The sequence below is a fragment of the Clupea harengus genome, chromosome 17 (assembly GCF_900700415.2).
Source record: "Clupea harengus chromosome 17, Ch_v2.0.2, whole genome shotgun sequence".
Taxonomy (NCBI): Eukaryota; Metazoa; Chordata; class Actinopteri; order Clupeiformes; family Clupeidae; genus Clupea; species Clupea harengus.
The window spans coordinates 12,152,421-12,174,819 of NC_045168.1; the positions used below are offsets into that span (position 1 = coordinate 12,152,421).

Genomic DNA, 22,399 nt, shown 5'->3' on the forward strand with positions numbered 1-22,399 from the left:
CAACTCACTATATATATACTTTTTAAGACACCTCCTAGGCTTTTAATGTGTGTGTTTGTGTGTGTGTGTGTGTGTGTGTGTGTGTGTGTGTGTGTGTGCACCTCCTAGGCTTTAAATGTAAAGGCTTCTAATGCAAACAGGTCTGGCAACCTTTTGTTCTTCTGTATGATAATCGGGTTTCTCTGACCTGCAGCCTGAGATGGTTCTCAATGGCCTACCCCTATTCCCATACCATGATTAGTTGCAGTCATTCACACCTCAGTTTGTTTCCTGACCCCAGATGTCTGAGCAATACCAGTGTGGGGACCTTTCGTTTGTTACCATGATGAGATTACCATTTTGGAGATTATGCTGACCAATTTTTGGTGGTCACAGCAGCTGCTTGATCATGAATCTCATGTCCTCTCACAGGATATACTGTAATTTATTACAACTGCTTAGGCAGAGTACAGAGACAGAAACATGAATCATAAAATAAAATATTAAAAATAAAATAATGATGTATGTCATTTCTAATTGCAATTATACCAGCTCACACGTTGGTATCTCTGTTCATACGCAGTTTATGCTTCTTTTCTATTCCATTCACTTGAAGGGTCAATTTCCCTTCCAATCTACCTGTTCTTTATAGAGCTGTGTGAGGTGTAAGAACACGTCATCTACCCGTTCTCTATAGAGCTGTGTGAGGTGTAACAACACATTCTTTATAGAGCTGTGTGAGGTGTAACGACACGTCATCTACCCATTCTTTATAGAGCTGTGTAAGGTGTAACGACACCGTTTTTTTACCGTTTAAAATGATTTCATCGCCTCACTCAAACACACACATATGCATATGCACATTCACACACTAGCCTTCGGGCTAGTCTTTACTTCTGGTGAGACATGATTACATTTTTTGTGCAGTATTACAACACCACACACACACACACATACAATTTCCATAATTTTAAGTCACACAGATCTAGTGATGACTGAATCATAGAGTCACACTAATTGTGGCAACATGCACACATACACAGATAGACTGAGTCAAGGCTGTGCCTCACAGTCTGACTCAATTAAACACACACACACACACACACACACACACACACACACACACACACACACACACACAGGTCCCAGTGTTCATTTAATGTGACTGTGTATCCTCACAGCCTTGACGCGCTGCTGGTCCGGAGGAAATGCTGACACGCTCCGTCAATGGTACTCACTGACCAACAAACTTTCCCACGCAACCCCCTCAAAACACACACACACACACACACACACACATGCACTCGCATACACTTCTTTTCTGACAAAACACACATGCTGCAGATATCCCCATCTCGCTGCACGCTATGTTCTTCTGGGGCCTCTCGGAGACGGCGTTCACGTCAGCGGCGCCGGGCCGAGTGGAGAGGGGAGCCCAGAGCCAAGGGCCCCCAGGAGTGAGCTGAGCTGTGCGGGTAGGAGCAGTGGAAGGTCCCCTGGCATCAGTCTCCCTCCAGGGACATCCTGGCTGGAACCCCTGCCTCTGACAGTGCTGTGGACCTCAGTGCTGTGTTTTGACACAGTGTCACGGGAACAGTGAAGAGGCGTACAGACACTAGACATGAACTCACACTCTGTCACTACACACACTCATTCTCTCTCTCTCTCTCTCTCTCTTTCTCCCTCTTCCCCTCCCTCTCTCTCTTTCACACACACACACACACACACACACACCTCCCTCTTTGTCTCACTTAAATCCAAACAAAGGACAATTTAAATAATTCTTTCCAATGTCATCTTCACTGATTGGCATTGTTTGAACTGGGGACATGTCTTGGAGATGAAGTAGGAGAATTAGAAAGGGGAGGGATGAGAGGAGAGCAGAGCAGAGCTGTCTGAACAGGAGTAGCGATGGATCTCTGTGATTCTGAAATAGGTTATGTTCCTTCAGGGGACAGTCATTTGAAGAACAAACTCACGCAACACACACACACACACTCACACACACGTACATACTAGATGGGTCACTCAAATGCTGACATCTTTGGTTATTATTGGCCTGGATAAGTCTTATTTGCTTTTACAATGACTAACATTTGCTCTACAGGTCTACGAGAGAATAGCTAAGAGAGACGTGTGTGTGTGTGTGTGTGTGTGTGTGTGTGTGTGTGTGTGTGTGTCTGTGTGTGTGTGTGTGTGTGTGTGTTTCGCTGAGTTGAGGAGCTCAAGAAGAGAAGCTGCAGCATTCACCTTGTGTGAGAACAAAGTGAGGGAGGGAAAGAAAAAGAAAAGAGTGAGAAACGGCGAGGGATGTGGTCCCGTCAGTAGCCTGTCAGCAGGTGCTGACTTTGGGAAGACAGAAAAGAGAAGAGAGAGGGAGAGCGGAAGTTTACACAGGCGGCTTACGGGACCGGCTGCACGCACAGTTGGCTGGGGCGGCCCGGTGCATAAACAGAACGGTCGCCATGGGAGCGACGGGGGGGAAAGGCTCAGGCTGAAAGTGGCTTGGGGAACTCCTGCCGCTGCCGCTGCCGCCGCCGCCGCTGCTCCCTGGGGAGTCAGACGCTCCCCACTGCAACTGCCCCCAGCTCCAGAACCCTAGCCCCGGGGCCGTGCACGCTAGCAGGAGCTGGTGGAGTGTTAGCTGGGCTCGAACCAGAGCCAAATCCCCCTGTCCCTCAGCATCACGCACACACAGGCAAGGCTCAGACAGCATAATTAGGCCTCAAGGGCGGTGTGATTAGGCTAACACTGTTTGTGCTGGAAGGTGTCAGCACCCTCCCGAAAGCACTGAGTGGCAGTCAGGCAGACCTCTGTCGTTAGCGCGCTAAAGCTAATAGCTTCCAGGTATTACGTCACAGTGTGTGACAGGCACCGAGCTCTCCTGGACTGGCTGTCAGGACTGGCTCCTGGCTGCTCCCGGTGTTAAACTTCGCTGACCTTAAATAGCATGTCAGCTTTACAAGAGAATCTGCATTCCTGCATTCGGAGGGGGGAAAAAGCAATTACTCTTTTTCTTCCTTACCTTACCTCCATACTCTCCTACCCCGTATTCTCCACATCTGAAATTAGCTTAACATAGTGTGACAACGGATAAAGAACATAAACACTTTTTTAATTTTGCCCAAGTGTCTCTGCTTGCTCTGTCTGCATTACTGGAGCTAACAATGAAACTACAGTAAGAGAAGTGCAAAGTCCACGATGGTAAAAGTGAAGTGCCCCACCTCATTCTGTCCTACCCAATACCCTTCCAACCTCCACTCTCCACTCACCACATGCCATCAGTACACCCCCTACATCTGCCTCCACCACAACCCTCCCTACCAGACAGGAGAGGGAACACAGGCCCTGTGATGTCTTCCTGGAGAGATTATAAAACACGAGTCAGATCACGTTAAAAACTTCTGAGATGCCAGTGCAAGAGAGAGCGAGCCAGCGGCAGACGGCTCCTCTGACCGCAGTTAGAAAATAATAATTACACAGAGGGGAGGAGAGCACACGAGAGAGAGAGAGAGAGAAAGGGAGTGAAAGAAGGAAGGAGGGAGAGATGGAGGAGAAGAGAGCGAGAAGGGAATAAAGTGAGGACCTGTGTTTTTATTTAAGCATGTTGAATCGCTTTGAAATAATAGAAGCAGCTGGTATCTCCAGAGAACAGTGTGGGTTGGAGAGACTGGCGAGGTGGGGTAAAATGTGCAGCAGGGGCAGCATTCATAGCGGGCACAGGAAACAGCAGCCAAGGGGGTAATTTTGAGGGCAGAGATTGTGGAGGGGGGGGCTTTTCCGTGCCCAAAGATGACCCCGGAGGAACCACATTATTGATGAGCTACCCACCCAGCAGTGAGTCTTGGCACCAATGGGATCTCTATATGCCAGTGAACATGTAATGAGGGCTGCCTTTATGCCGCGGTGGCAACCAACCCCTCCATTTCACGCTTTGGTGTCAAGGTCGTTGGCTGATATTTTGGAAAATGATATGATATGACATGTTGCTTTTTTCCTGTGTTAAAGGACAGCATGTGAAATACAAATGTTGTTAAAAAAAGAAATGACATAGTTCAGGCCATCAGTCACCGGAATGGTTGGAAATATTCGCTTTTATGACGATATCATTTTCTCAGTTACATGTTTTGAGGTCGAACGAAATCAGCAATTTCACCAGCCTAAAGACCTTCAAGTGCATGTTCCAGTCAAGTTACTTCAAGGAATTGAGAGGTTTCGAATCAAGACTGATGATAACCGATGAAAATGTCAGAGAGACGAAGTGAAAAAGTAAAAATATAAATAAACATGTCAAAACGTTCTTTCAATTTATGCAGTAGCGCACAGTCAGCCTCTGTTCATAAATCTCTTCCTCCTCTGTTTGACAGCTCCTGTTTGCTCCAAAGAAAGCATTGGCACCAAGCAGTTTGAAATACATACACATCGCATGAAAGCCACAATTGTAGGTTTAAGTCCATATGAGGCCTGGGCAATGATATTCATTGTCACAGTAAAAATATTTTCAACTGTATCTGATGTTGTTTTTCTTTTTGCAGGGAGGCAAGCTTGCTGCAGTGCCCATTGACTTTATTGCATTTCGTTTACTTGTGGCTCTAATGAGGCACTCTGGGGTGATTTGTGGCGCACTCTGGCTCATGCAGTGTCCTGCACCGGCATTGGCTGTGCTAACACCAGCTCACAGATGCATCAACTTCTCTGCCATTTTCTACATTTGCTCAAACCAACCATAGAATAAAGATCACTCTACATTGTAACAAAGAAATAACGTCAGGTTAGCCACAAAAGGGCCTAGTCATGTTCGAAACTTTACCAGGATCCTTTTTTTTTCACAAAACAAGTGTCTGGCCCTGCTCGATTAACTTCTAACAGGTCCCCAAGTCCATGTTAACTCACACGGTAATAACAGCTGCCACCTTAAGTCAACAACAGCACCATAAACATGTTACAAGCACCTGCCCATGGTATCAGCTTTGATTATAATGATAGACAGGAGTCTTGTGTCATTCTGTCATTTATAGACCATCACAGTTGACATTGATTTTCTTAGAAATGAAACTTTATGAGTCCTAAGAATGGCCATTGTCAAATAAAGCCCAAGCAGTCTCTATAAGTATACACCTGCTTGGTCGGCCACAGATGCCTAAATGGAGAAACAGGGAACGTCATTCCCGTCAAAAAGAGACAGCTTTAGCAAATGTCAGCTGAGAAATCCTTTTGCTAAACGGCCCATAAATACAAAGAAGCTCCACGGCCCAATTTCGTCAGGACTATGAAGTGTCGTTTTCTTTGGCACCCATTTTCCCCGGTCTCTCACCTGTCAAAGCCATAGCCGAAGCAGAGACCAATGCTTTCCTGGTGCATGACTGACTCACCTGTGCTCTGCGCTATTGCCTTCTGCACAAACAGACCATGAAACGGCCTGTTATTCACGGTGAGTAAATCACGCTGTGAGTTTACGTTCGGCAGATACTCACTGCAAGTAGTGTGTGACCACTGCACGCCTTTCCTCTGACAAAAATCAGATAAGCCCATTAGTGGTGACGTGTGTCGGACCCTGTCTGCAAGTAGCACATGTGCACGTTTAATGGCTCCCTCAGAAAAGAAAAAAGTTATAGGACGGGTCATCGAGTCTCCGCTCGATCGTAAGTCAGTCTAAGCTGCTCTCTCTCTCTCTGCCCCTGCTGGTTCACTAGTTGAAGAAGAAAAAAAAGGCCATAGCTTGTTATAGAGAAAACCCAGTATTTTAAAAGCTGCAGAATTGCTCTCCTCTTGTTAGCGCAAACCTTGACTCCAGCCTGTTTTTGGAAGAGGGCTGGCTATAACGTGAATGACATATTTCGCAGGTGTTCATTACTGTGACCACTACCCCTCCCTCGTGTTGCCTGACCATCGCCTCCATGAACTGTGCTCAACTTTACTGAACTATGTCTGACTTTCACCAAAGCCTCCCCCCCCACACCACATCAGGCCTCTTGGCCATGACTTAATATGACAGCCTTCCATCTGATCCCATAATAGGGACTGCTGTACTGGTCTTGTAAAAGCTAACGAGAACTAAAGACTGGACGAAGGAGAACTGAAAGTACTAGGCGAGAGCACAGAAGAACTTGAAGTGTGAGTGGAGAGCGCGGAAGGGTGGAGAAAAGGCCTTGGCCTGGCAATGCCGATTCCAGATTCACCTCACCGCGAGTCTTTTTTCCCCCTGGTTCCTCTGGTTAATGGGCTGTTTGGAGAGCAGAGTACACTGTGGATGGATGCAGTCACGCTGGCCATGGCTCACGCTGCATACGGCTCTGCCCAGCCTCTGCCCCGCTCCATCTCAGTCTCCTGAAAAGCATTTCCCCCCCAGCAACTCAATCATCAGTGGCACTGGAGCAGGGAACAGCAGCCACACGGGCCCGCTCCAGTGTTTACTGTAGGGAGAGGGGAGAGGAAGAGAGAAGAGGAGGAGGAGAGGAGGAGAGGAGGAGAAGAGAGCCAAAGAGAATGGAGAAGGGAGCATGGGAGAGTAATACAAATAAAAGAATGAAACACAGAGAAGAGTGGAGAGGAAAGAAAAGGAGATAAGGGCTTGCATCAGGAGAGTCGGCAGGTGCCTTTGAATGCAGGCCATGTGTGTTTATGTTTGGAGGAAACGGCAGTCCGGGGTCGCTCCGTTTGACCTCTCCACCTAAACCCGGGCTAATTAGAGTGGCTAATGAGACTGCTGGGTATTTAGCCTCCCATTCATCCTCCTGCCCCCCTCCCTTCACACACACACACACACACACACACACACACACACACACACACACACACACACACACACACACACACACACACACACACACACACACACCACACACCAACACCACCACCACCACCACTACCTCAACTGTTCCTCCTTTCTTGGCAGCAGCCCCATGTTTCATTCATGTACATTCAGTCTGAAACTGGCATTACCCTTCTGTGGCTTGACAGTGCCTCTCTGTAATTTAATCCAGACAACAGCAGTCATCTCTCTCTCTCTCTCTGTCTCTCCCTCCCTCCCTCTCTCTGCCACTGTATCTATCCATCTCTGTCTCTATTTTGGCTGGTCCCAGATGAGTGATTTACCGCACGCTCGACCGTCTTCACTTTACCTTGTGGGCTCTGAGTCAAGCTGTTGCCCCTGCCAGCAGTGGAGACACAGAAGGAGGGAAAGAACAACAGAACGTCTCTGAGTGATTGGCTAGCAGGACCGAGTGAGGAGTGACAAGGCTGGAGCGATGGAGGAATCAGTTGTTTTATTGGGCATGGAGTCTCGGCTCTCCTGCTCTCTCTCTCTCTAACTCTTCTTCTTTCTTTCTCTCTCTCTCTCTCTCTCTCTCTCTCTTTCTCGTCTCTGTTGTCTTTCCAGTAAGTCACCGAGCTGCCAGGCAGCTGCCACACAATAAGATCAACAGCACTGATTTGCACCCCCTTCAGCCCAGATGAAAAAAAGAGTGGATTTATTCAAATCAAATGAAAACATGTCTGGTCTACAGCTATAAATCACGGCCTGTGCACCCTGATGAGCTCACGCACTTCCATCAGAAATCCATACAGACAGACACACACACACACACACACACTATACGTTATTCAGTACTTAATGCATGTATGAGAGTAAAAAAAACATTGTTTTATGTGGAATTAAACTCATGTATGAGCATCACCAGAGGTCTATGCATGTTGACCTATAGTGTGTCTGTATGGCTGAGGCATTACCACTCAGCTGAGCTCCATTGCAGACTCCACTACAAGCAGCAAATCAAAGGCCTACCAGAGTATCTGCTTATTTTCCTAGAGCTTCTTTCCGAAAAAGAAAAATAGGCAGTCTGGTGCGCCTGATTACGACGGGCTCCTTTTCTTGTTTACTCGTGACGTGTTTGAAAGTGCGGGAATACCTATATTTCACCCGCACGGAAAAGCTTGATTAAATGAGCACTGCACTTCCTCGTCATTCCCTGTGCAATAAGCTGCATCATTAACTCTGTAAATTGTGCCTAGGTTCAGGTGGTCTCGCTGGTGTAAATTGACTCCCCTCAATCAGTGCTTATGTCATGCGAGTGCAGGTAAGGTGGCAGCGGTTCAACATCAACAAACAGCTTCAAGCACCTTCGGGGTAATTAAACTCCTGGAAGTTTAATACCGCTCATTTAAACATACATTTACCAGCACAAAAAAAATGTTTTCATCAAACAGGCTTTTGGCCTGGTTGCATGAAATACTGCTCAGTTTAGCTGTTTACTAGACTTTTAAAACTAAACAAAACACCACAGTGAAAACATTGGAAATCCCTCTATATATCCTCTCTCAAAGCTAATGTGGTGTTTTGGCGTCTGAGTTATCTGAATTGATTGCATTAACAGCTTTTAAAACAGATTTCTCTCTGTTACTGCAGATGGATGTGTAAAGAACGTAGGCTCGTATTTGAACTGGCTCGAAAATAGGAGACTCCAGTTTATTTCAGCCTAAAAGCCATGGTGTGTGTGAGAGAGTGCTATCAGGGATTGAGCGTGAATAATGTAGAGCTGAATGAACTTATTTTGAGGGACCAAATAGGCAGTTCTGAGTCGTTTCTGTCCTCCCAATGTTTGTCTGCAGTGCACTGCCAAACCATACAACTGGGTCAGAGGAAGTTTACACAAAGATATGTGTGGCTGAGTGGATACACAAGCCACACACTCAAAAGTGAACGCACATATTCAACCTCATGTCATACAGTTTAATTATACAGGTAAATGGGTTTTTATATCCCAAATATGAAGTTTGCCATCATAAGTCATAATAAACCCAAAGTGCAATTGAAGTTGTTAGCGTGGATTCAGACAGACAGAGAGAAAACCGTTTTCTTTAACAAGTTTGTACTTTATGTCCTTTCTTGCCTCATGTTGTTTAATAGTCTCCTAGCAACCGGAGCTTTCTTGGCAGGCAATGTTACCATGGTAACGCAACAACTGATATCTAGAAAGCTGAGCAAGCTTTGGAATTTGTAGCAAACGACACAGTCGCGAAAAAAACGGTTTGGTAAGTACATTTGGTAAGCTTACTAAATAAAACTAGCTAACTGACATTGCCTGGTTCAGTTAGCAGTGTGATTAATCATCAACATGAAAAGTTGTTAGCTTTACAATCCTTGGTAAAGTTAACAAAGTATAAGTTAGCTATCGCTAGTGGGGTTAAAATGTGGTATGATATCGTTTACATTAAGGTACTGCTTGCTATTCCATCTAATTTACTGTGTATTTAGCAATATATAGTTGTATTTATCGATACACTCATTATTATAGTTGCAAGGCCGAAGTAAAGTGAATGCTAACGTTAATGTTTTTTTCTGCTTCCTAGATAACTTTCTAGTAGCTGCATAACAACCTCGACCCCAGCGGTCATGGGGGTAGCATTGACAAGAGCAGCCCAATGGACCACCGCAAGCTCTGGAACGGGCAAGCTGGAGATCACACCGCAGAACGCGTCCCTCCTGAAAGAGATCCAGAGCTTCGTGGAACAGTTCAGCGCCAGACACCCTCAGGAGGCGAAGCATGTGTTTAAAGAGCCGCTACAGTGGAAAACGTCTTTGGAGGCTTCTGATTTCAAAACAGAGTATGACATCAGGTAATTACGGACCGGGCTCCGTCTGCACCATGGATTATGTTACGAAGGATGTTGTCACGGCGCCCTAATGCGTTTCTCCCCTCGAAGGGCTCATATTTACGACCTTAAATGAATTTGTTTTGCAATTCGACTTCAGTAAGACACTAAACACACCGCGCCTGAATGTTCTGTTCTTTCTCCCTGGCAGTCAGCGCTCCAGTAGTCGTCCTGCCGCAGCCGTTCTCTGAGGCCACACTGGAGCGCTCAGATTTCACCGATAACAAATTTGTGAACTGTTGGCCCGAGAGCCCTTCAAATTTAGTTGACTTTTTTGTTTCAGGTGAAAGAGGTGAACTAAATTCTTTTAGAAGCCCTCCAGACATTTGCACACTCTCAGCAGGATTTATGTGACTGGTCATAAAGTAAGAGTTTGAACAAACAGTACTCTGAATTCTGTGTGTGCTTCTCTGTGCCTTTTTTGCGTGCACTCATCATTTTTAGTGGTGTGTCAGTGGTGTCTCGTGAGAAGGATATGAGTGGACGACCTCTGCTGCACCTGTCCCCCCCACTCATCTCTGTACTCAGCTTCAGCCAGCTCTCCAAGCTCCTGCAGGTGGCCAATGAGCGGAAGCTCAAGGAGGTGCGTTCCTGTCTCGAAGGTAAGCTTAACACTCACTGCTTTACTGCCATGAACACAACAGCATCACCAGTCACAAACAGTGTTACATATCATCAGACTAACAGAAACACTGAAACACACGTCAGCCACATCAGCACCACTGACAAAAGTGAGCCACAACAGCATCTACGATGCTGCTCACCGTCAAACCAGTACATTCCTTTACACAGTCACATACTTTTACACAGTACATACCTTTGCGCAGTCACTGCACAGGCCCACACCACTGAATAAACACCTCTGTGCAGGATCGTAGCACCAACACTGGTTGGCACATCCACACCAGCACAAAACACTTCACCAGTGCAAACACTGCAAACACATAACCACACAACCACCACTGCCATGCATAGCTGAACAGCCAAACACTTTTGTGCACAGAAGCACTCCAGCATAAACACTAACATAGAGAAACACACCATCAGAAACATGAACACATGCATCCAGGCCAGTAGACACACAACTTGCATGAAATTTAGTTTGAGTGCAATGAAAATGATTTCTGACAATCTCATTTAAACAAAACTCAGTAACTTGTTTGAAGGTTAGAGATACAGCTTGTGAAGGTAAGTGGCATGAGAGAACACACTGGCCAGAGGGAAAGGTACCAGTTCTTTTCTTGATGGGTGTTTTCCAGCCAACAGAGATCCAGTGGTGCAGATTCTGGGCCCCAGCTTCGCCACTGTGGAGGGGGAGGACTCTTCCGTGCTGCGTCTACTGGAGAAGGTCAAAGGTGGCGACCCCAGCGAGGAGACGGAGGTCAAGGTCAAGCTGCTCATCCTCCTCCAGCAGCTGGACACCCAGGTCCTCAGCAGCTCCCTCAAGCAGATCAGCCAGTGCGTACATGTGATGGCCTGCACTTTATAGAGCACACGCTCTTGGTGCAGAGCCCTTAGCTCTCTCTGTCACCTTTGGATCTTTTTTTTGTTCTCTCTCTCTCTCTCTCTCTCTCTCTCTCTCTCTCAGTCTGTCTCTGTCTCTATCTATCTATCTAATTATCTAGTATTCGCATGCACACACACCACTTTTCCAGCCTCTCCTCTGGGGTACCTCTATGTGAATCCCCTTATTTGAAGGTTTTGATGTGTGTGTGTGTTTGCGTGTGTGTGCGTGCGTGTGTGTGTGTGTGTGTGTGTGTGTGTGTGTGTGTGTGTGTGTGTACACAGAGAGGTTCGGCTGAGTCCTACCGCGGTGAAGAATGAAGTGGAACTGCTCAAGAGCTTCTGTGGCTCAGGAGAGAAGAGGCTGCTCAAGTCTGTTAACTACACATCAGGTTTGAGTTATCGCTCTCCTCCCTCTCCCTCTCCCTCTCCCTTTTTCTGTTCTCTTCATCGCCCTCTCCCCTCTCACCTCTCCCTGTTTTTATTATCTCTTTTCTCTCTCTTATGACTCTTCTTTCCCCCTTCTATTTTGATGTTTTCCTTTCTCCTTTATCTCTGGCTTCTTTATCCATTCATATGTCTGCATTTTTCTTATTTCCTCACGTCCTGGCATTGCAAAGTCAGTGTTAGTGGGCAACTCTGCCTTCCCCCAGAATATCAAAATCTCTTTTCAGCTCCTCCGCAACATGGAAGCAATTACACGCGTCAAATTTTCACTCTGAGATTCATCAAGTTCCTCTCTCTCTCTCTCACTCATTCCCTTTCACCACCACCTCTCAACACACACACACACACACTCACACACGCACACACATTGAAAATGGACTGGGTCAGAATGGCAAAACACTCCAGCCTTGCTCAGTGACCTCAGTGATGGATAGTCATGTGTTGAAAAATGTGTCCCCTACCACGGGGGGGCAATTGGAACCTGCTACACAAACAGTCTTGGAGCTGTGTGGACGTAAAGGGGGGCAGGGGGAGGCCTGACCAGGGTAACATATGAGCGTTGGTAGCTGGGACTTGGTCTCTGCTCTGTGATCTGTACAGAGGGTCCATTCCTCATTCAGACCCAGCGGTGCAGACAGGAGCAATGAGCTCCGTGCGCCTCCTGAACTCTCTCCTTCTGCTCTGTGCCTTATTTCCTGCTGTCTGTGAATCACCGGGATAACCGCTGTTAGATTTATATGGTCGGTTGATGGACGGGCCCGTTGTTGTTCACGGTCACAGGTCACTTTTGCTCTGTGCACTTTTCCTTTCTTATTTTCCCCCTTTCTTTTGATTCATTTTAGGTTTGAGATCTAACAGGTTATTGCTTATAAAATCATGCATTCCATGTTAGTTATCATTTTTTCAGGAGTTTCTTCCCCTTTTTTTCAAATTGCTGTGCAGTGGGGGCTTCTATTTTACTGATGGAACTGCTTTTAATTATTTGTGGTACAGCAAACTCGGTGCTGTAGATCTAACCCTTTTTTCCCCCCATGATGCTGTGCAGATTATGAGTTCAGTAATGGCTGCCGCTCACCACCCTGGAGGCAGGTGCATGGAGAGATCTGCTACCTCATGGTGGAGTCGTGTGACACGGACACTCTCTATATCACCTGCAGTACCGCTGGAATCTTCCTTAACGGGGTGAGCTCTCAAAGCAAACACTCACGCAAACAAATACAGGACATACATACTTACTTACACACACACAGACACACACACACACACACCCAAACCCACAAACACTGTCATACATGCTCACACAAAGTCATTCACACTCATTTACTCCCCCTATCAATCCTTCTGGCCTTTCTAACAGTAATCTCCCCTGAAAATAGACTTCTTCAAGAACACACTGGTAGCAGGAGTTGTGAGCAAATGGTGGTGGTCCTGCTTTATCTCAGGCTTACTCTTACACCACTGATCCCAGATCTGTGTTTGTATTTGTACATCATGATTATGAGCCCAAGGTGCTTGAGTGCACATTGACCTCATGACGTCTGGGGTCGTAGGGTCAGGAGAGCCAGGTGTGTAGGTAGCCTGTAGTACAGGGGAGTTTGCTGTCCCAAACATGCAAATCTCATCAAGCTCACACACCTTTAAAAGCCATCCATGGAGCAGGCCAGAGGCGGTGTCTACACCGGATTAAAGTCATGTGTAATCTTTGGTCAGACTCATAGCATGGCAGCCTGTCAAGGAAATTAGCCCAAACTCTGGATCCGTTCTGAGTCGTCCCACAGAAACACACAGGGGGGTTTTACCATGTGTGAAAGTCATGATTATCAGAGAGGGGTTCCAAACCATGAGGTAAGTGTGGCCGAAAAAGTTTAGAAACGCATGTACAAGCGCAGGGTTCACTGCCAAAGCATCCACTCTAACCACATTTAGGTTTACAGAGGTTTCACAGACCTTGTTTTGTTTGTGTGTGTCTGTGTGTGTGTGTGTGTAGGTGAGTGTGTGTATGTGTGATGAAGAGTGTTAGTATTAAGTGTGTGTGTGTGTGATTAATTAGATGGAAATGTTTAACTGTTCACTGCATATTTAATTTTCACGTATAGGCCCAGGTCGTCTAGTCCATTTCCTCATTCACTCTTTCAGTCTTTTTCACTCAATCTCTGTCCCTCTCTTTTTGGCCTTTATTTCTTATTGTTCCCTGTTTTTCCTATCTTTCTGCTGTTTTCTTTGCCACTATCTCAATATGGTTCAGCTAAGGTCAGGACAGAACTGTTGCTCCAGACACATGATATTGATTTTGATTGGAGCTAAAACCGTGTATGTAATGAAGTTCACTGTGTGTGTGTGTGTGTGTGTGTGTGTGTGTGTGTGTGTGTGTGTGTTTGTAAGTGTGCGTATCTGAGCATGTTTGTTTCTGTGTGTATGTGTGTGTGTGTGTGTCTGTGCGTGTGTGTGTTTGTAAGTGTGCGTGTCTGAGCATGTGTGTTTCTGTGTGTGTGTGTGTGTGTGTGTGTGTGTATATGTGTGTGTGTGTGTGTGTCTGTGCGTGTGTGTGTTTGTGTATGTGTGAACGTGCATTCATATCCCCTGCGCTATGGTCAAACATCAGTGCTGGGTTTGGACGGAGGATTGTTGTGCCTCACATTTGGCTGGACTGTCAGTGTTTTTCCAGTAGGAGCGTGCAGGTGCCAGTGAAGATAGCCAGCGAAGCCCAGGAGAGGCACCCAGCCAGTGATACTGATACACTAATGGGAATAAAACTCGTGTTGCTCCGGCATATTCGGTTCTGGGCCTCTCTCTCTTTTTCTTTTTCTAACAACTTCTTTCCACATTGTTTTCTTTCACAGGGAATTAAGCAGGAGGGAGAGGAGAGCGCTTACGACAGGATCGGCGACGTCTACAAAGACCTGGTCTCGCTGCTGAAGAGCCACTCGGCCTACTTCGCCAACCAAATCAACACCCAGGTGAGCGGGAGGTGGTGGGGTTGCACAGGTGTGCATGAGGGCCGTGTGTGTGAGTGCGGGGGAGCGTGCACGTGGCCTGCCTCAGTTTTTTCGCTCCCCCCTTCACCGACATGCTTTATGGAGCCCATTGGATGCTGGGAGTTAAGTAGCATCTCCTATTTGGCAGTGGATGCACTCTAGCCTGCTGCCACTTCCAGAGTACAGAGTACTAGCAGGAGTTTTTACTCAGGGAGTGTGCTGGAACTGAAATATATTTTAGCTACCGGAGAAAACACACACACACAAAGACACACCAGCAGAGATAGTACACACGAACACACACACATACAAGCAGACACACAGACACAGACAAACAGCCCCAACTACCAGCCAGGCCCGATCTTGAGGTGTCACTCCCCCCCCCCCCCTCCTCCTCCTGTATTTGAAGATGGATGACGGAACACGGAGGAGAGCGAGCGTAGAAACACAAACTCGCTCGCTGGGTTCCAGCGCAAGGCTCCACACGTCTGATTGATCACAGCGGAGGAGGAGGAGGGGCCCTCATGAAATCAGTGTCTGCTCCCGTCCCTCGCTGTTGAGCTAGCGTCTGCTTGTCACGAAAAAGAAAAGCCTCTTTTTTTTTCCACCCTCCATTCTCTCTCCCCCCCTCCCTCCCTCCCTCCCTCCCTGCCTCTCTCCCTCGCTCTCTGTCTCTCGGTTGCTGTCCTGTTTTTTAAATCACCCCGCTCCTGAAAGAATGTGAAGCCCGTCCAGTTCCTCACACTAAAGTCAAGTGCGCGTTTGAAATGTCAAGTGATTCATGTGGTGGTGCTGTTTCCGAGCCTTAAGTGACTTGATAAATTAACAAATCTGCCCTGATAATGGCTGCAAGCTGTGGAAAAAAATCTGTTTATCATTTAAAAGAAAGAAGAAAAAAACTTACACCATTTTTCTCACTAGTGACTCACTAATATGTTTTGTCGGAAAGAGAATGTATTCCTTTTTACGGACTGACGACATTTACATTAGGGTTTACGGGGCCAGCTATTTACAAAAGCTCTTTGTACATGAGATTTCACATTAAAAGAATTATATCAGATATACCCTTGAGTGTGTAATAGAAAACACCTTGAGTCATAGACCTGAATTAGAAAATGAGTTTTAATAGTAGTGAGGTCCAGATCTAGTACACATCTGACAATTTTCACAGTTGGTCATTGAAGGCCGTAAATGCCTTTGTGTGGACTCAAACAATGGCGGCCGTCCAGTATGCATTTCTCATTTCTGTTAATCGGTCTGAACATCAGTACCAATGCTTTATGCTGTCGTCAAGACTATTTTATAACGTACATAATTCTGTCCTTGAGCGACGGGAAAGGAAATCCTATTACAAAAGGCTGATTTCCCTTTATGTGCTTTTTGAGAAATTGTCTGTGATGTTATCTGTGCTAATCTAGCTAGCAGATGTAAACGGGATGGCGGACCAACATATCTGTCCTGGAATGAAGCGGGGTGATTAAAGCGGGAGCTCCAATTTGTGATAGGACTGGAAATTCCGTTCCGTCATCGCTAACAGAGTGCAACTTCGGAATGCTGACGGGGCGCTGTTTTGAATGGTCCAAGTTTGTTCGCAGTATCCTGCGAAAATCTCTCAACAACAACCATGGCTTGTACAGGGCAGTGCCCAAGGCCAGCTCTTGTGTGCTTGAAATACTTCTGTTCTCTGCCCAGGATTTGCTTTCGTAAGCAATCCACATCATAGATTTGCCATTTAGTACGAATTCTCTGATTTTCTTGTTTTTTCTGTATTTCTGCTGTTGGCGTATGACCCAGAAGCAGTGATCTGTAAGGGTCTGTGTGGACCCAGTCTGGTCTGGCCCAGTCCAGTCCAGTCTGGCAGTGGCGGTCGGGGGGGGGGTCAGTGGTGTTGTGAGTGTTTGGCCCTGGGCACAGAGGGTGCCTCCTGGCGAGCTGGCCAGTGAAACTCCAAACTCTTAACATTTTACTGTGCCAGCCTCCCTGAGCCAGGCCTGTGTGATGGACAGCGTGCTGTAAAAGTAGTCTTTGCCCAGACCTTCTCTGCTGAGATGAAGACATGAACGTCCTCTTGGGCAGTTTTACATACGAATACACAAGGGCTTTTTGTCCACAAGAACCGTTAAGAGGTTCCACTTGGAACCTCTGTTGCCTACAAAAGTCTACAAGTTCCTCTAGCCTCATTAGAACCCTTTAGGTTTCAAAATAGCAGCTAAGACTCTCTCTGAAGTCTGGGGTTTCGTAAGGACAAACAGCTTTTTCTGTTCATATCCTTTGCAAATTTCCACCTGTTGAAGTTTCACTCTCACAGACCTAAGCCTAGCCCTTTACCCCATATATAGGCCTCATCCAGTCAAATGTGGGCCAGCGGTCGTTAAGCAGCTGACGGTCTTTACCGCTAGAGTGTCAGCGCTCTCGCTGTACGTGTGAGCTGGAGCCGACTCTTCCACAGGCGTGAGACTAATCTAATTTGTCCCGGAGGTGGAGAGGGGGAGTGCTGTTGTCAGAGCTGACACGCTCTGTGCTGACGAGTCTGGACCCCGCCGCTGGTCTGATTGCAGCGTCGGGAGTGAGACAGAAAGAGAGAGAGAGAGAGAGGAAGAGAGAAAGGGAGAGAGAGAGAGAGAGAGAAGGAACGCGAATGGAGAATGAGAGTGAGGCCTCGGCGTGGCTCCAGCTGCTCCCAGCTCCGCTGCTGCTGTGCCGCGCCGCACCGGGCCGATCTGAGCTGCGCTGCTCTTCTCCTCGTCCAGCCCAGAGCCAAAGGCAACACGCGCCGTATCTCTTAACATAATCTGCGCCTCTCCCAGATCCCTCTTCACGCCTTTATTAGATCAGACACTCTCAATCAAACATGGCCGCTGCACGCCAGAGACAGTCAGAGGAGTAGCAAGGGGCTGGGGTCGAGAAGTCTGTGTGTGTGTGTGTGTGTGTGTATGGCACAGGTCTGTTAGGGTGTGTGTGTGTGGGCGTACATACTGTACATGTGTGCGTGTGTGTGCACTCATGTACGTGTGTGTGTGTGTATTTAAGGGTGTCTGTGTCTGTGTGCGTGTACACTAGTTGAAAGCCAGTGAGTGGGCAGCTGTTGAGCAATCAGCCCCCGTGCTCTCCTCGCTGGCCAGGTCTGTGCCAGAGAGCCGGCGTGAGTAGCGTGTAGCGTGTAGCTGATTACCAAAGCGGACACATTCTCACGCGTGATGACTCCAAGACACACTGATTAGACTCTACTCATGAAACAGCTCCCCTCCCATCTCCCAGGGCTTCTTCTCGGCAGTCGCTCCGTCGTGAATCAGACCTCTGAAGGCTCTCGGTGCCAGCAGCCTGACGCCTCTGCCTCTGGCTCTCCAGAGAAGTAGCAGCCGCCATTGCTCTGTTCGCTCTGACAGTTGTATGTGTAGCTGTTCAACTTCTCACACGCTCCAGCCGTGCTGATGGATGCGATTAAGCTTCAGATCTTTCAGATGCTTGTTTCGTAAGAAAGACAGAGAGAGAGAGAGAGAGAGAGAGGGAGAGGGAGAGAAAGAGGGAGAAAGAGAGGGAGAGGGAGAGGGGGAAAAAGTTAAAGAACAACCTGAGTCTAAAGGGACAGAACAACCATTCACGGGAGCGTTGGTCAGGGTTCAGGGGCAGCCTAATCATGCCAGACAGTGTTTGGAAAGACAGCAGTGTTGTTAAAGTACCCAGCGTGGCACCCCTGGCAGAGCTCTCATATTTGCCGGCTCAGCCCATTCTTTCTCCCGCTCCCCAGAGAAGGAGGCCTGTTGAGAGGGCAGTATTATCCCACCGCACCCCTGCCATGGACCCTTGCCTGCTTCAGGCCTAACAAGCCTCTGGGAAAACAGCCCAACACCCTTGACCTACAGAGCACCATTATTACTCCAGTCTTTTATCGCTCTATCTCTTTTTACGCAGCCTGTCTCGCTCGTTTCTGTCTGTGCATCCATTGAAAGTCTGCAAGGCAGGTGTCTGTGATTAAAGTTGGTATCGACTGCGGAGTCTTCATATGCACCCCATTGGCACAGTGGTGCTCCTTGAAGAAAGGGAATGGAGGGCTAGACAGAAGAAGAGAGGGAGAGGGTGCGAGGGACCTTGACAGCTTCAGAAATCATCTCTGAATAACAGTGGCACAAAAGCGCCTCTGTCTCCCTGTTCCAAGTTACCAAAAAAAAAAAGACTTTCAGTGCCAGGAATGTACAGAAACAATAAACTTTTTCATATTGTTCAGCCCATTAATGAAGGCAACCAGTCCTTCTCTCCCTCGCGATCTCTTTCGCACCCTCACGCTCCCCTCCCCTCCCCTCCCATCCTTACTTCTCATACTTGGTCCTTCTCCCGACACCCGCCTCTCCATAAAGGCAGAGTTGTTATTCTGCTCAAGGCAAACTTTCGAGAGGCCTGCTGATCCGTGAGCAGTGAGTGATACGAACTCAAAACCCTGATCCATTTGAACGCGCCGCTTCGCAGCACAAAGGGCGCCTCGGACGCATGTGACACGTCTCGGTAATAAACGAGCAAAGAAGCAACATGTCAGATGTAGGATGGAAAATATGCTGTCTCTCGCTCGCTCCAATCACCAAAGGCACCAAAGGGCTCTGTTAGAGGAACAATCACACGGAGGAAGACCTCTTTTTTAACGACCCCATCCATATAATTTTACGAGCGCAATTTATTGTATATTTTACTACTTGCATTTGAAAAGGTCCTATTTCTGATTTTCTTCCTTCTTCTTTTTTTTTCACCCCCTCCTCCTCCTTCTCCCCTTTCCTTTCCTGCTCCCCCCCCACTCCCACCCCCCTTTCCTTGTCTTCTTTGACAGGATTTTGTAGTTCAAGAAGAGCCTCCATCAACACAGAAGATCCCACATGTGGAATCGGTTGATGCGGAGGAGCCGGGCCAAACTCAGCGCGCTTACGAGCACCAGGAGAAGAATGTGCACGACAGGGCCAGACAGCAGCTCGCGCCCAGCAAGCCAGGCGGCAAAAAGAATCTGGAGCCCTCGCCCAAGTGGAAGGGCCTGGGCCTGCCGTCCGGCCAACAGTACGTGGCTGTTGGGGATGGGGATTGAGGGGGTGCATAAACAGCCCCCCCTAAAGTTTCGACTTCACAACCCCCTATACATTAATACACAAACGTGCGCATAGGCATATGGTCTGCACACGTATACACACTATAATCATTTATTGTTGTCTCTTTCGCTCTCTTTCGTCAGTTTGTCTGTCTCTGTCTCTCTCTCTCTCTCTCTTCCCACACACACACACAAACACACACAAACACACACACACACACACACACACACACACACACACACACACACCCACACACACAGACACACACAGACACACACATACATATTCATTCAAACGTTCATATTTTTTGTCTTATTCATATAGACTCTCATAACTGTACACATTGGTTCGGTTTTAGGAACCACAGGTTGGGGGGTGAGCTGAGTCAGATCTGAGTGTTTTCCACACCCATGCTGGCTATCAGTCGGCAGACAGCAGGGCCCTAACAAACCCCTCGAGGTGCAAGGTTTACACAAGAGGGTGGGGGCACGGGCGAGGGGGGCGAAGGGGTTTACGTGCTCGGCAGCTCGTTAAGCCCGCGGGCGGATGTGTCTGCTGGCGAAGCGATAATGGCCGCCGTGTCGGCGCGGCAGCGCTTCGGTCGGGTGACGGGCGCTCCACGAGCGTGATCGATCGCACATGTTTTTTCCCTCCACCTCCTCTCCTCCCCGGCAAAACCAATAGATAGATCTAACAATGGAGAGGCTAGCCACAGCTGCACGCTGTGATAAGTGTCTTCTCCGAAAGAAGGAGAGGGAGAAAAGAGAGACAGGGAGAGAGGGGGGGGGGCTACTGGCTCATCATCAAACAGCCTCAGACGTGTCAGAGCTGCCCACACAAAGACATGATGATAAGCAGGGGTAAATAACCACTAAAGAACTCACAGAGAGAAAACAGACTGAAACCGTTTTTTCCTTCTTCTTCTTGAAGGGAGGCGGAGGAGAAGAAAAAGGGGAAGAAAGCAGAGAAGTCGACCGAGAAGAGTGCCGAGACCCAAGCCAAAGCTACCCGGCCCGATAGCAGGAAGAAGGCAGAGTTTTCCAGATCCTCGCTGCCTGTACACCAGTCGAGTCAAAAGACGTGAGTGGACACCCTCAGACACAACCCCAAAGTCACCCCAAAAGGCTAATGAGCTAATTACCTGTTTAAGTCCTGCATTCACACCTGTAATCCCAAAGTCTTTCTCCTTAAACCTTCTCTCGACCCTGACCTGACCCTTGACACGTTCTCTGAACTGTGACCTCTATTTGACCTAGACTCCAAGCCCTTTCATGACTTTAAACAACCTTTCCTCTGATCTCAGTCTTTATGGGCCTGTCCAGCATTTCTCACTTCATTTGTACCCATGTGCTTATGTGCTTACACTTAGGCCGAGTGAACTAGTGTGTCTGTGCAAAGGCACAGTGCATTTTAATGTGCACCTTTGTCAAACGTCACTGGGGAGCAGTGTGCCGCTAATTGCACAGATCTGCAGTGCGGAAGTGTGTAATAAAGATTGGGTGACACACGTAGGAACACAGAAAGAGGACAGACTACCTCTACTACTGACACCTGTCCCTAAAATCCTAACCCTTAACCCCTAACAGAAAGCCAGCCTTCCATTCCATTCCATTCCAGCTAGTGAGCCTCTCTTCGTCTCTGAGCTCCACGTGCCTGTGAGCTCGCTGGAGTGGACTGCAGGCCGTGTGCTCTCTCTCCCTCTGTCTCTCAGCTGCGGCCGGCCGGCCTGCCCAGGCAGCGGAGACTTGGCCCGGGCCGTCTGCTCCTGCGGCGCTGGTGTCTCTGGAAGAGTTGATAATGAGTTTTTATAGGATCCGCTGGCGCTGGTGCTAGCGCTGCTGCGGGCTGTGACGGACGCTCCATCCTCCCTCCTCATCCTCCTCCTCCTCCTCCCCCTCCTCCACCTCCCCCCTCCACCTCCCTCCTCTTGCTGGTTGGCCGGGTCCAGAGTGCTCTCCAGCTGTCCCCCATAAGCGCGACTGCCAGTGTACACAGACTTCCTGTGATGTTACCGGGTGCTACTCAAGCCACCGGTCTTCCATTGCCTCTTCCCAGACGGTCGCACTCTGTTGGAAATGGCATTTACATTTATTTACTTAGCAGACGCTTTCATCCCAGGCAACTTACGCAAAGATATAGATTTGATCTGCGTCTGTGCTCCCATGGAGACAGACCCATGATGCTGACTGCACTAGCGCCACGCTCCATCAGTCAGGGTACAGTAACACTACAGGTTTCTTTCACAGTTTAGGACACAGAGTAGCTTTTATAGTTAGCAAACAAACAAGACCACACACACGCAGACACGCATGTCGACATGCACATTTGGAGGACCGGTCCCCCGGACAAACATGCAAGCTCACACATGCTTAACCTCTCAAACACATATACACTCCCACACACACACACACACACACACACACACACACACACACACACACACACACACACACACACAGTCTTACTCACACACTCATGCCTACACACGCATTCTCATCCTGTTGCTCATCAACAGCCTCACACACTCCCTTTAAGGCGCCTCAGTGGCATCATTAGCACCTGTCTTTAGTGTTTACCATGGCTCGCTCTCCGTGTCAGCCTGGCCCTGCTCTCCATGGAGCTGTCCCCTGGAAATGCTATCTGTGTGCGAGTGTGTGTGTGTGTGTGTGAGTGTGTGTGTGTGTGGGAGTGTGTCCCCGCGGCCCCATCTGTGTGTGTGCTGGGTTTCACTGCTCCACAGTGCACCGTTTTCGTGACACAGTTATTGGAGTGGCCCAA

At 48.0% G+C, this 22,399-nt stretch overlaps 1 protein-coding gene across 1 annotated transcript in view; it reads left to right on the plus strand.

The window, feature by feature from the left end:
* The first annotated feature begins 8,920 nt into the window (after positions 1-8,920).
* odad2 (outer dynein arm docking complex subunit 2) overlaps positions 8,921-22,399 on the plus strand; it is a 70,799-nt gene continuing 57,320 nt past the window's right edge. The window contains exons 1-9 of the mRNA XM_031584324.2: positions 8,921-9,009; positions 9,328-9,594; positions 10,075-10,232; positions 10,890-11,088; positions 11,419-11,525; positions 12,626-12,762; positions 14,421-14,537; positions 19,372-19,592; positions 20,552-20,701. Coding sequence (XP_031440184.1) covers positions 9,371-9,594; positions 10,075-10,232; positions 10,890-11,088; positions 11,419-11,525; positions 12,626-12,762; positions 14,421-14,537; positions 19,372-19,592; positions 20,552-20,701 — 1,313 coding nt within the window. The 5' untranslated portion in view covers positions 8,921-9,009; positions 9,328-9,370. The remainder of the gene's footprint in view (positions 9,010-9,327; positions 9,595-10,074; positions 10,233-10,889; positions 11,089-11,418; positions 11,526-12,625; positions 12,763-14,420; positions 14,538-19,371; positions 19,593-20,551; positions 20,702-22,399) is intronic.